This window comes from Arachis ipaensis, chromosome B5 (assembly GCF_059453495.1).
Source record: "Arachis ipaensis isolate K30076 ecotype BB chromosome B5, ASM5945349v1, whole genome shotgun sequence".
Taxonomy (NCBI): Eukaryota; Viridiplantae; Streptophyta; class Magnoliopsida; order Fabales; family Fabaceae; genus Arachis; species Arachis ipaensis.
The window spans coordinates 21,696,066-21,711,159 of NC_142440.1; the positions used below are offsets into that span (position 1 = coordinate 21,696,066).

A 15,094-nucleotide genomic window follows, 5' to 3' on the forward strand; every position below is an offset into this window, starting at 1 on the left:
GGCGCGAACTCTGGAGGGGATCATTCTTGGCGTGAAACTACACAACCCAGGAAGGTAAACTACGACTTGGCCATATTCGATGGATCTGATGCTTTAGCTTGGATTTTTTTTCTGTTGATCAATATTTTGAGTTCTTCTGGGTTCCTGAGGAGGAACAAGTGGGTCTCGCTGCGATGCACATGTCGGGTATGGAAATCCCATGGTTTCAGATGATGCAACGTACATCACTTTTTCGTTCTTGGATCCAATTGAAGAGATCAATTGAAATTGAGTTTGGTCCTTCGCTGTTCGAGTCGCTGAGAGAACTTCTTTTCAAACTCCAATAACAAGGGTCAGTTTTCGATTATTATGCAGAATTTATGGCATTGGCTAACAAATCCCACATTGATTCCCTGGAGGCCTTGAGGGATTGTTTCATCAGTGGGTTACAACAGGACATTAGGCGCAAGATCAAGGCACAATGTCTGCCTTTCTTGATGAGGGCCGTGAGCTTCGCCCATTTATACGAGGACAAATTCTCCTCCTATTAGAGTACCACTACGGTGCCAACCTCGTTCCGCTCTGTTATCCTTCAGACCCTAGCTTTAACTCAACCTAAGCATTCTCTACATACAAGCTTACCTTCATTACTGTCAGCGCCATCCCAACAATCCTTCGCTTCTCCATGAAATCCGATTTGCTGGTTATCCTCAGCTGAAATTCAGGCTAAGAGAGCCAAAGGCTTGTGTTATTGGTACGATGAGAAGTACACGACTCTCCATAAATTCCCAAATCAGCACTTCATGTTATTTTAGCTTGAAGAAGAAGAAGCCTCGAATGTGGAACAGCAAATTGCAATTGACAAGGTAGTAGATCCTTTACTCCAGACCCATGAGTAACAAGTAACTGACCATCACCTATCCTACAATACCATCCATGGTACCTCTGGTTTATCCACTATCCGAATTAGAATCTCCTTTAAGGGTTAGAGATTTAGGCTCTACTAGATGGGGGAAGCTCTGACAGTTTCCTCCAGCCCCGAATAGCCAAATTCTTGAATATCCCAATGCAGCTTGCCCCTAGTGTGAGGGTGATAGCGGGAAATTTTGGCATCATAGATGTTGAGGGTTATATTCCTTCTCTGGATGTCACAATAATCAGGTGGAAAGTCACTATTCCACATGTCGTTGTGGTGCATGTTGCTGGAGGTGACTTCGTGATTGGTTCCCCTTGCCTCAAGCAACTGAAAATGCACATTGTGGACTATGATGCTGCTTTTCTTCGATTCCTTCATAATGGTGAGTTTGTTACAGTTCATGGTGATAAGAACTCTACCCCGGAGTAAGCTCAGTATCACTACATTCGGCATTTTCTCAACACTGATGCAATTGAGGAAGTCTTCACAGTAGAAGTTCACTAACCTGCACAGAATCCAGTCACTCCCCTGCCGTTTTCTCCTACCATGGAGCCTATTTTTGCTGAACTTCTCCAGAAGTATCAAATAGTGTTTTAACAACCTACAGAACTTTCCCCACAAAGATGGCATGATCACTCTATTCCCTTGGTAGAGGGGGCAGCGCCAATTCGGGTCAAAATCGATACCCTCACCACCATAAGACTCAGATTGAGTGCATGATTCAAGAGATGCTTAAGGATGGCGTCATTCAACCAAGCCATAGCCCCTTCTCATCACCAATCCTTTTGGTCAAGAAAAAGGATGGCTCTTGGAGATTTTGTACAGACTATCATGCTTTGAATAATATTACAGTCAAAGATTGATTTTCCATTCCCACAGTGGATGAACTTCTCAATGAGTTATTTGGAGCAAAAATTTTGTCAAAGTTGGATCTCAGATAAAGTTATCACCAGATTTTAGTGAAGCCAGAGGATAGATATCTTTTATCACCTTCCAACATCTTATGAACGATATCTTTTAGCCATTCTTAAGAAAGTTTGTCCTTGTGTTCTTCGATGACATATTGATCTACAGTCCTTCCACTTCTCAGCACTTAGAACATTTGGAGATCGTGTTACAAACATTACAGAAGGAATCCTTATTGCCAAGATGTCAAAATACTTGTTTGCTATGTCCGAAATGACTATCTGGGTCACACCATCACTGAGAAGGGCGTCCATATGGAGAAGGATAAAGTTCAGGCAATAATAGCTTGGCTGACACCTGAGAACCTCAAACAACTTCAGGGATTTCTTAGGTTGACAGGTTAGTATAGGTGCTTCATCAAAGGCTAGCTTCTCTTGCATCTCCTCTCACAGATTTGTTGAAGCAAGATTCCTTCCAGTGGAGTTCCGTTGCTGCTCATGCCTTCGAGTCATTGAAGAAGGCAATTACTTTCAAACTAGTTTTGGCTCTTCCCAAGTTTGATCAACCTTTTATAGTGGAAACTGATGCTTCTAGTACAGGAATTGGAGCGGTAATTTTGCAAGATAAACACCCCATTGCCTTCTTTTCTAATAAATTATCTACTAACAAGCAGCGCCAGTCAGCTTATGCCCGAAAATTCTATGTGGTGACTGAAGCAGTAGCCAAGTTCTACCATTACTTATGGGGGAAGAAATTCATTATACGTATAGATCAGTAAAGTTTAAAGACTCTGGGAGATCAGACCTTGCACACCTATGACCAGCAAAAGTGGATACATAAGCTCATGGGAGTGAGCACTCTAATGCAAGCAATTTTGCACGAATACCATGATGGCGTGATTAGAGGTTATTTCAGCATTTTCAAGACTGTGGAATGGATTTGTTCTGCCTTTTATTGGCCAAATATGCAAAGAAATATAAGAGCTTATGTTCTTTGCTGCTCCACTTGCTAGCGCGCCAAAAACAGAAGCCTGACTACCTACAGGATTGCTCCAACCTCTCCCAATACCATAACATGTGTGGGAGGCTATCTGCATGGATTTTATCACTGCTCTTTCACAGTCTCATGGGTACACGTTATTATGGTGGTCATTGATAGATTGACAAAATTTTCTCATTTTATACCCTTGAAACATGACTTTGACAACCCTTCAGTGGCAAAGGCATTCATCAGAAAAATTGTCAAACTCCATGGCTTTCCTAGCTCTATTGTCTCAGATAGGGATCGGATATTTATGAGTCACTTTTGGCGGAGATTATTTAAGTTGCAAGGCACTACTTTATCCATGAGCTTAACATACCACCCACAAATGGATGGGAAAAGTGAAGTCGTGAACAAGACATTGGAGATGTATCTTTGTTGCTTTTTTTATTTTTATTTTTGAGAATTCCAGGTTATGGTTCGATATGCTACCTTGGGCCCAGTATTGGTATAACACTTCTCATCACAGAAGCATCAAAATGTCTCTTTACATGGCTCTATATGGTTGTGCCTCCCAAATCTCATTAGATATGAGTTCTCTCATGCTGACGAATCATCATTGCAAGAGTTGTTAACCAATTGGGACACGTTGATTGAACAGCTTAAGGCCAACCTCAATCGTTTCCAACAATATATGAAGACGTTTGTTGATAAAAATCATCGAGATGCTGAATTTGAAGAGAATGATATGGTACTGGTTTGTTTATAGCCTTACCGCCAACACTCAGTGGCTTTGAGGAAAAATCAGAAGTTGGAAATTAGATACTTTAGACCTTTTTGCATTGTCAAGAAACTTAGCTTGGTGGCCTATAGACTCGAACTTCCTCCAGAGGCCAAGATTCATAATGTGCTCCACATTTCAGTGTTAAAAAGATTCCGCGGGGATATCACTGATCATTACTTGCCATTGCCTCTACAGACTAGTGCCATGGGTCTTATTCTTGAGCCTTCTCGAGTTCTGGGAGTTCGCACCATTCTCAAACATGGAAAACCAGAACAATAGGTCCAAGTGCAATGGGATTGGAGACACTGCAAAAACATCATGGGAACCAGTTACAGACGTGACTAGACTATACCCTGCTCTCAACCTTGAGGACACGGTTGATCTAAATGGAGAGGGTAATGTAATAAAGAGAATAACAGAATTGAATGGGAGTCAGCACTCTAATGCTAGCAATTCTACTAAGGAAAAGTTAATTACAAAACAGAGACACGTGATTGCTGACCCACCTCCTTTAGACATGCGTAGAAGCATGAGAGGACGCATCATAAATACCAAATGAAAGGATTATGGAAGATAACTTAAACCTGGTATAGTGTCATTCTATCATTATGTTCCCCTTCTTCTGATCATATCGAATTTCTTGTATCTATTCTAATTAATTCTTCTCTTCGTTCAAGTCTTCATACACAACGAGCATTGCTACATTTCTACTTCACTTTCTTTTCTTAATTCATATCTGTTTCATTGGTTTATTTTTTCTTCAAATAATACTATAAACTCATATAACTCTAATTTTCTTGTAATTATTATTCTGAATCATTAATACAACATAACATCACTTTTCTATCTTCATTATTAAGTACCTTCCACCGTGCCAGCGACTTTGCTAATAACTTGCCATTTTATGCCCTTGATGATTTTTAACAAAATATATTTAAGGAATTAAGGTGGTGAAGAAGTCATTGAACCATTAAGCAATTTCTTTCCCCCAAGAAATGAGGATAAATCTAGAATAACGCGAAAAACTATTCGATAGTAATGATATCTATATCTGATAATAACATATACATTGACTTAATACAAAACTCATTTGTCACATTTTATGTCCCCATATTTAGCCTTGAGAGTGTGTCCACTATGGTTGAATGCTAATCACAATCATTGGCTGTGAACAGAATAAGCAAGTCATGAGAGCCTGTAGTTATTCAACCTTACTTGATTTTATTGTACTCTGTAATTACTCACTTTTATTTAACTAAGAGTCCAACTGAAGTTACATCTCTGCCCCTTGAGCACTGTCTATAAATTGGCATCAACTCTGAGCGAGTATTGTGGAAAGAAAGCAAAGAATGAAAAAGAAAAGCGTTAGCACGGCAGCCGTCTTCTTCTCTTTCTTGTTAACCCTCGCATATGCAGGCAGACCTGCCCCTGCCACTGCTCCTGGCTCTGCATCTTGCTTTGATGTTTCAAGCAATATTCAAAATGAGGTGAGTTTGTTTCATTCATTTATTTAGAAGAATAATACTTCACCCAATTTTTTTAAAACTATTTTGTTTTATTTTAAATTCTAAACTTTAAATCATAAATCTTAAACCGTAATTGGTTCGTACTTTTTCTGTCCGGAGTTATTACTGACAAGTGCCAATTACATAACAATTACAAATCATCATGAGCCCTTGTCTTGTATATTCTTAAATCTTGAAGGTTTTGGAAGAGAAGGACACTTGTGAAGGCATGGGCAAAGAAGAGTGCTTGATGAGAAGAACACTTGCAGCCCACATAGACTATATCTACACACAGAAGAAGCAAAAGCCGTGAACAATGAAAATCCAATTGTCACTTGTTTCAGTTTCAGGAAATTTCATACTATAAACCAGTGTGTAATAAGTTTTTCTAGTGACATAATCTTCAGATTGGAAACTTGGAAATGTAATCTTTCATGATGCATTAGCTAAGTGTCCGGTGTAAACCTTGCATTAGCTAAGTGTCCGGTGTAAACCTCTCAACTTGTTTTGCATATTATAACCAACAACATGGACCCAAAGTCACTTTAATTTCCAAAGTGAACACACTTTTGTAGGCAGGCAGAGACAAAGAAAAGCTTCACATTTTTAAACTCTTTCAAGTTTTAGTTTAAATAAATATAAAATTAATATTAAATATACTAAAATATCATATTAATATATAATATTCTAAATATATTTTACAACCATGTTATATGTATATCAAAATCAGCCACTAAAATAAGCTATTAATATAAAATACATATTAGAATAAAAATACACATTAAAAATAAATTAAATCACACATATATTTATATACAAATACATTAGTGACTAATTTTATTGTACAAATAGTATTTTTGTATATTCTAACATATCACAATCGAAAAATAATTACACTATTTTATCCTTAAGAATTAGCATAGAGCTAAACAGGTGGAACAAGTTCATAAGTTATCGCAGAAAACTCCTGGCCCAATCTACTTCACAGATCTAAAACCACACTCATCTAACAACTCAACGTAGTGATATGCGCATATGTTCCCCTTTCCTTAGCTTGTTTTGTCTTGTCATCGGTGTCTGTAGGAAGACATCTTTCTTTAAGATTGCGTTTGGTTCATGTCTTAAGACTATGAAAACACAGATACAAATACATAAAAGTATATAAATGCAAGAAGACATTAATTTTATATTTTATTTGATAATTAAGACATAGACAAAATATTCAATTCACAATTCTATTAAAAAATCAATTTTATCCAATTTATTTTTGTATCACCATCTGATGGGTGGAAAAATATCGGTTAAGATTTTTTGGTAAAAGTAGCGTTGCAAGTACAGTTTTTAACCGACAAAAATTTCACTATCAATTTAAAAGGATGTCACAATTAAAATCAAATAACTAAGAGTAGAATTTCCAAGTCGTTTCCCAAAGAATTGACACAAGGTGCAATTTATTGGTTAAGAATTTTCTGTGTAATTTTTGAAGTTTGAAAAATGGAAAAATAAATAACTAGGAATTAACGCAAGGGGCAAATAACAAGAGATGTGTATTTGAAATAAAGGACCTTGGCTGGGAATGAAAACTAGAGTTCCTATCCTTGTTGATTTTTTCAAGTATAATAGTAAAAGGTTATTACTTCCACTTAATTATCCTCTAACTAATAAAGAAAAGTCAAGTAAGAAGCACTAACTCTGACTCACAAGTCCTAGTCACAACCTAAGGAAGGACTAGAATTAGTGAAAATAGAGTTAGCTAGCAATTTCCAATTACAAATTAATACTTGAGTATTCCAACTCAAGGGTTTTCAATTAATCAACTCCCAAGCCAAGTTGGGAGCTTTAAATCATTAACATGAATGTCATTTTCAACAACATGGAATAAGAATAAATAAGAGACATAGTGATTTAAAATAAATTAGTAAAATTAAAATTGGCACTAATAATTAATTAAAAAAATTAAAAAGTAATAGAATTAAATATAAAAATACTTAATTGCATTAATAAATTTAAAATTAACAAAATCCCAATATGAATTCCAGTAACTAAATGGAAAAACAAAGAAGTAGAGGTAATAGAAATGCAAACTATAACGATAATAACTCCACTTGAAGGTAGTAGTAGCTCTCTCTGGATCCAACTTGAAGATAAACTAAGAATGATAAGAACCCTAGAAGAGGTAGTGTTTCTCTCTCTAGAATTCAAAAAACTAAAACTAAACTAAAAAAAATGAAAGTGAAGTGTCCCCTCAGTCTCAGCTATACCCCTGCCTCTAGTCTGCGTTTTTGGGCTTGAAACTGGGTCCAAAATAGCCCAGAAATCGCCCTCAGTAAGTTCTGATAAGTGCAGCACGTGACGCTCTGTCACGTGTACTGTCACTATGAAATGCGCCAATGCGCGCACACGCGTCAGCCATGTGTGCGCGTCGCTGCTCGCTTGTAATCTCTTTAGTTTCTTGTGTTCCTTCCACTTTGACATGCCTCCTTTTTATCCCTTAAGCCATTCATGCCCTGTAACTTGAAAACACTTGACAAACACATCACGGCATCGAATGGTAATAAAGGAGAATTAAAAACTAACGATTTGAAGGCTTAGGAAGCAAGTTTTCAATCATGGAACAAAATTAGGAATGATTTGTAAAACCATGCCGTTTGTATGAATAAGTGTGTGAATAATTGATAAAATCTACTCAATTTAGCACAAGATAAACCATAAAATAGTGGTTTATCAATCACCACTTATACTTTTTCACATTCCTTCAAAATCATCACAATTTACTATGGCATCACTATCTTCAAAACTAACACAGATTCTTTTTTAATTTTTAGTAATTCTTCATCTAAAACAAAATCAACCCCAAAAGCATCAAAACTAACCCAAAATTGCTAAAAATCATCATAACAAACACAAATCTCCATTAATCCAAACAGAGAATAAGTTATCACCCCGTCCACAGCAAAAAACACCACAAATAAAATTCAATTCGAAATTTGATATTTATAAAATAAACAAAAGTTCTTCAATATCTTCCTATTTGAATAATACAAACGGATTCAAAAATTTTATTAAAAAAATAAAACAAATACAAATTGAATGTGAGGTAGAATAAGGCAATAGAGTAGATGAAAGAAAAGAAAGAAGTAGAGAAGAATGAGATATGTGGTTGCTTCCGCAATAGATCTGCAGTTCTTCCTGCTGCCAAAGATAGGAAGAACGAAATGCGAAGGGGGAGAGGTCTTCGTCGTTATGGCAATCGTTGTTGATGCTGATCGAAGGGTGAGGCAGACAGACCTTCTTCTTTGCTGTGACGCCGCCTGCAAGGAGAAGACAGAAGACAAACAGCGCTGCCAGAGAATAAATGGAAGCAATGCCATCGAAGCCCAAATCGGGCAACAACAATGGGCAGAGAGTATGGAGGCTACAGAGAGAGAAAATGAAGAATGGTTGAAGAAAAGAAAATTAGGTTGAATGGATAAAGTGGTAAAAATATCAGTGTCTCAAACTAAAAGTGAGTGTCTTAGCAAATTAAAAAGACACAAAATACATATTTTTCGTGGTTATCTTTGTGTCACCGTGTCTCTCTTAGTTTTATGTCTCACGTACCAAACAAAAAACATGTCCTACCATGTCTCTATCTTTGGCATACACAGACATCAACTAAACGATGCCTAAGTACACATACCAATAGAAAATTCTACCTAATTTTTGGTAACTGTAACGCCAATTTCTTTATGAAATTTCTGAAAACTTTTAGGCATTGAGCATATGTTAAATATTCAGTGATGGTATGATAATGTGCTCAAGATATCTAATCTAATCTAGTATAATACAATTATACGACTAGATAAAATGTGACATATGCTATAAGAAAAATATTGAGAACAGTTGAATTTACCGAAAATAAAAAAAGGTTTTATTAGTTCATTGAAAGACTGATGAGGAGTTCAGGTATCGACATCTCACCAATAGAGCTAACAGACATCAACCAGGTCGTCTAAATATACTGGCGACTCAGCAACCTTCATGAAGACTAAAGTCAGGTTGGTATGTAGCGACTTTAATTCTATTAATAACTTAATTATATTCTTTTACATATCCTCACTATACATTCGAATCATATTGTTTCAGTGCAACATGTGTAGTCGAAGTCGTTAGATCGTGAGGCAACATTGGCGGAGACGTTCAAGTACAATCACACACTAAAGGAGAACAAAGTGAAATTTGCTGATCAATGATCTCAGGATCATTATGTGAGTAAACATACATATGATCTTCTGGTATAAAATTATTAGAGCTTAACTGTATATTTATCATACTAATCACAATAACTTGTGTTACACAGGAGTCCTACACATAGAGACTAGAGGCTGCGACTCAGCAGTCTTAGCAAAGTGGGGAAGACGCCACCTATAGCTCTGCAGCTCCAGTCGTTCTTTGCCAGCAGCATCCACACTTCCACGTTGAGGCCGTCGTTAGGCTCTGCCACCAGTCGAACTGTCAAGTTCAAAGAAGGTGTGGGTTTGAGGTTGTAAGTGTAGGAGCTCCAGTGCAACCTTCACCAGCAGGCTCAGGAGCTAAACAATTATTGGGAGAGATATCAAGAGATCCTCACACGCCTGACGGATAGGGATGACCTCAAGTTAGAGTGGAGGGAGCAGCTAAAACGGCTTCAGCGTATGCAAGCTCAGATGGAGGTGTACCAGGCACAGATGTGCGCCGCTGGCATCATCTCTGCTGGGGACACACAAACATCACTACCTTCTGTGCCGCCGCCTCAGGGCCACAGGACCGACGACGATGACGATGACGAGGACTACCTGAATCTCTATTTATTAATGTTTTGTTTTATTATTTCATTATATTTATTTGATGTACTTGACTTTTAATTTATTTGAATATTGTATTATTTATTTTGAATAATATGTTTTCATTATTTATGAATTGACCATAAATTGTGTGAAAAATAAATTTAAATTAAAAATTAAAATTGACCATTTATTTTAAATTTAAAAAAATTGACATTATCGTCGGATTTACCGTGAGAATAATCCAATGGTAACAGTGAAGAAAACAACATTTTTGGCACCAATAATACCATCAAAAAAATTTGTCGGTAACCAATTAGTTTTTCGAGCTCGTAATCCGTTGCAAAAGATGATAATTACAGTTGGACGAAAAAATTCTGACAGGAAATATTTACCTGCGAGATTTATATCGTTTGATTTATTCCAATGATAATTCTAGTACCGTCAATTTTTTGTCCTTTTTTCTAACAAAAAAAATCTAACAATACTCAACATTTTTCTTGTAGTGATATTACAGAAGTAGAATAAGTTACATGGTATCAAATGAAAATTGTTGACAAAATGTTAAATATTAAATGTATGAGTTCAGTTCGAGAATAATTATTTTCAACTAATATTAACCAATATTTTAAAATTATTTAATTTTAAAATAATTTTATATGTGCATTTAATTATATAACTTTATTTCATCAAAAAACTTTTTACATTAAATGCATGAATGATCATTTTAAAAAACAAATATGATTAGATAAATGTGTAAAATATTTTACACAAATTAAAATTAAAATCAACTTTTAAACTCTAAATATTAAATTCTAAACCGTGCTCTAAATTCTAAACTCGCCAAAAATAAGGGTAAACAAATATTTTTATAATAAAAAACAAAAATTAGTTAATATTGATTAGTTAAAAATTAATTCTTTATATTTATTCTAAAGATAAGGTTAATTTATTTTATTAGTTTCTATAATTTTATTAAATTTGTAATTAAATTTCTATAATTTAAAAATTTTTAATAAAGTTTCTACACTATTTTAAATTTGTAATTAGATTCTTACTATGCAAAAAGTTTTAAAATTAACAAAAAATTCTTTTCCAAATTAAAGATATCCACATTTGAAAAATAAATCTCTAAAATAAACATTTTTTATTTTAAAAAATATTATGCTAATTTTAATATTTTTAACATATCACTACAAGGGAGGTGCGAATTGGCGGCGGTTTTTTTTATTAGCGGCGGTTTTAAACCGCCGCAAAATAAATGCCGTGATTCATAGGACCGCCATGGATATGGGCGTCGAAATTGGGTTTGGCGGTGGTTTTCATAAACCGCTAATATAACTGCTGCTAAATCAAAATTTTGCGACACACAATAGAAAACTGCCGCCAATTGAGTCTGACACGGTTTGCTTCATATTTACCGGCGGTTTTCAAACCGCCGCAAGTTATCACGATATGTCCAAGTTTCCACAAATGGGACATCAGTTTCGCTCAAAGTTACCAGCGGTTGCAAACCGCCGCCAGATGTAAACGTTTTTATAATCTCTAAACCCGAACAGAGGCGGTTTAAAACCGCCGCTAATTTAAGAAAAAAAAAAAGAAATTTCAGTTTTTCAAAAAAACCCGCCTAATTTATTTAAAGTATTATTGAATTATTTTTTTAAATTCTTTTTATATTTATTATTATTTTAAGAGCGGATATTTTCAACAAAAATATAATCTAAACTTGTAGCAAAAACAAAATTAAAATATAAGCAAAACAAAGTTATATATCCATAAAAATACGAAGTAGCCCTCTGCAACCTTAAGTAGATCAATACCTCTCAATTGGGTACATCCACCAGTAATGCACTGGGCCACCGAGACGTACCTCCTTGACCAAGTGCACCATTAGATGAACCATAACTGTGAAGAAGGAAGGTGGAAATATCATCTCCATGTGGCACAAAGTATGGACCACATGATCTTGAAGGAGAGGAAGTTGTTGATGATCTATGGATTTACTGCATATTAGTCAGAAAAAGGCTGATAACTCAGCCAAGACGGCGGAAACTGGGGTGGGCAACACGTGTTTTGACGCAATTGGCAGTAGATGTTCCATTAGAATATGGCAGTCATGACTCTTCAAGCTGAATATTTTGCGCTGTTTTAAATCAACACAGCGAGAGATGTTGCTAGAGTATCCGTCTGGAAAGACCACATTCTTGATTGTCCTAAGAAAGACATCCTTCTCTGGATTCCGCATGGTAAAGATTGCAGCGGGATACTTTCCACCTTCAAGTGGCCAGATATCCTGCCGGATGCCCATCAGCTGGAGATCTTTTCGAGCTTTTAGGTAGTCTTTAGACTTACCGCTCTCGTTCAACATGGTAAAAACAATGTTGTCGCATACATTCTTCTCTATGTGCATCACGTCAAGGTTGTAACGTAATTCGTTGTTCTCCCAGTACGGCAGATCAAGAATACACTCCTCTTTTTCCAAGGAGACTCGTCTTGCACCACGGTCTGCTGTCCGTGCCTTCTTTTACCGCCCACCGCTTGCACCTTGCCTTGTGAGACGGGAACACCCTCCAATTGTCTCAAGACATCCCTACCAGTCAATTTGGTAGGTGGGGATCTATCCTCTAACTTGCCATCAAATCTACTCCGGTCCTGTCTATATCTGTGATCGCGATTCAAGAAGCGACGATGACCCATATAACACCATTTCTGACTGAAGGTGAGTCGCATAGTCTCAGCATCCAAATTGCACATGGGGCAAGCTCTCCCGCTGTAAGTATTCCAGCCAGATAAATTGTCCAAGCCAGGAAAATCGCTGATAGTCCACATCAGTGCAGCTCACATCTTGAATGTTTTCTTCTCACTGGCGTCGTACGTATTAACACCGGCCCACAACTGCTTCAGCTCATCGATCAGGGGCTGTAGGTAGACATCTATGTCATTGCCAGGCATTTTAGGACCGGGAATAATCATAGAGAGAATAAAGTTGGTTTGTTTCATGCAAATCCATGGGGGTAGGTTGTACAGAATAAGAATCACTGGCCATATTGAGTACTTTGAACTGAGGTTTCCATAAGGATTGAAGCCATCACTAGCCAGGGCTAAGCGAACATTGCACAGATCGCCAGAAAAGTCAGTATATCTCCTATCAAATGCTTTCCAACCCTCGCCGTTCCTGGGATGCCTCAAGAAACCGTCAGAGTTGGTTCCTCTCTTGTGCCATAACATGTCCACGGATGTCTTGCTGGACATGAATAATCACTGCAACCGTGGAATCAAAGGAAAGTAACAGAGAATCTTCGCCAGTAGAGGTTTCTCATTCTTCTTGACAACTGTGTTGATCCTTAATAAGAAATTCTTCCGGGTCTTTTGCTTCCACCTGGATGCTCCACACCGTTTGCATCTAGACAGGTCTTGATCAAAGCCCTGATACAGCATGCAGTCATTTGGATATGCATCTATCTTCTTATACTTAATACCGAGCTTCCTTATGATCCTCTTGGCATCGTGCAATGTCTTTGGAATCCTTGCATGCTCAAAGGCATCCCTCAGTAGCTCTAGAATCAAACGAAAAGCCTTGTCGCTCACTTCGCACATGCACTTGATATGGTACAGCCTCACCAAGAAAGACAGCTTCGAGAATTTTGAGCATCCCGGGTACAATTCCTGCTCGCCATCCTCTAGCAAGTCGTGAAAGGCACGAGCCTCGCGGCTAGGTTCGTCAGATAAGTACGGCAACCCCTTCGCAACGTCTCCGACATGCCCATTCATCGAGTCTTCATCATCACTCTGCAGTCCTGGCAAGTTGAATGCGTCGTGGACCATGTCATGCATTTGATCTCCTGAATTTACAGTGGGTTCTAGTTCTTCCCTACCGCTGGATCTCTCGTCTACGATCCTCTCACCGTGATGTAACCAAAAGGTATAGTTAGAGGGAAAGGGTTTCATTAGAAGATGATCGTAGGCGTCCTCTCTAGTTTGGAAAAACTGGAACCCACACAAAGGGTATGGACAATGTATCATCCCATCAGATGATGCATTGGCAAATGCGAAGTCAAGAAATCTATTCAGACCATCCCTATATTCTACACTACCTCGTGGCTTTGTAATCCAGCTCTTATCAATGTCTAAATAGATAAAATAGCACAAACAAATAAATAAATAGTAAAAAATTACATAGAACTAAAAAAAAAAAGAAAAAATGGGGTGTGTGTCAAGAAAACCAGTAACAGTTTATCACAATTATGAGATGGGAGAGTACCATACGTAATAAACTCGACAATATATTGCAAGCAAAACCATGTAGAAAGGTATTGGGGAGGTTGCTCACTCATTGTCAAAATTCTGTGCTTTCTAAAAAATTACTGATAGAAAGAATTGCTGATCCCAAGTCCAAAAAATGAAAAGACAAAGAAGGAAAAACCTTAAAAAATGAGAAAAAAAAAAGGAGTAAAAGTTAGATTTATGTAATAACTAATAAGAAACTAAACAATCATAAAGAATAGAAACCTCAAATACAAATTTTCTGCCCTTAATTGCGGGTTAACTCAACAAAATAAGAAGAGAATAGCCGGATATAATATCCTCTGTTATGTTTAATTTAAATTCTTTGAAAGATAAATTTGATTAAAAAGATCACTTGAAAAAAAAATAAAAAGTTCATTTTAGGAAAAAATTAATAAAAAATAATTTAATAAAAAAATTTTGGAGATAAATCTAAACATTTACTCCCAAGATTCTCTAGTAAAGCATGCTGGCATGTTTATGTTGATGATGAAGATCTTTGTAAGGATGACAAAAGGTTCTTAATAAAGTAATAAAATAAGTTTGTTCATGGAGTTGTTATTTTCTTTGACTTTGGTGGTAAGTATAAACATCATATTGATATACAGTAAGAAAACTATACTAATATGTAGATGGCATAATTTTTTCTAGAAACATCATATTGATATACAGTAAGAAAACTGTACTAATAGCAATCAAACACAGCACAAGTGTTCTGATTCGTCTCAAGCCCTCAGATTCAAAGAAGCATGGCTTGAAATTCTCCAAAATCTGGCTGCATAAGTGAGGATTCCCAATGAAACCATCTTTGTAAGTAGGGGTGAGCACGGGTCGGTTTGGTTCGGATTCAAGGTAAAATTAGAACCGAACCGATTAAAAAGTAATTGGTTTGGTTTGGTTCGGATTTGCATTTTTTTGTGCTTGTATCCGAACCAAA

General features: G+C 36.7%; 1 protein-coding gene across 1 annotated transcript; it reads right to left on the reverse strand.

The window, feature by feature from the left end:
- Positions 1–13,131: 13,131 nt before the first annotated feature.
- On the reverse strand, positions 13,132–14,137 carry LOC107640343 (uncharacterized). Its single transcript, XM_016343867.1, has 2 exons — positions 14,104–14,137; positions 13,132–14,000 (listed from the first exon to the last, which is right to left on the reverse strand). The coding sequence occupies exons 1-2, from the start codon at positions 14,135–14,137 to the stop codon at positions 13,132–13,134; spliced, it is 903 nt and encodes a 300-aa protein (XP_016199353.1).
- Positions 14,138–15,094: the final 957 nt, after the last annotated feature.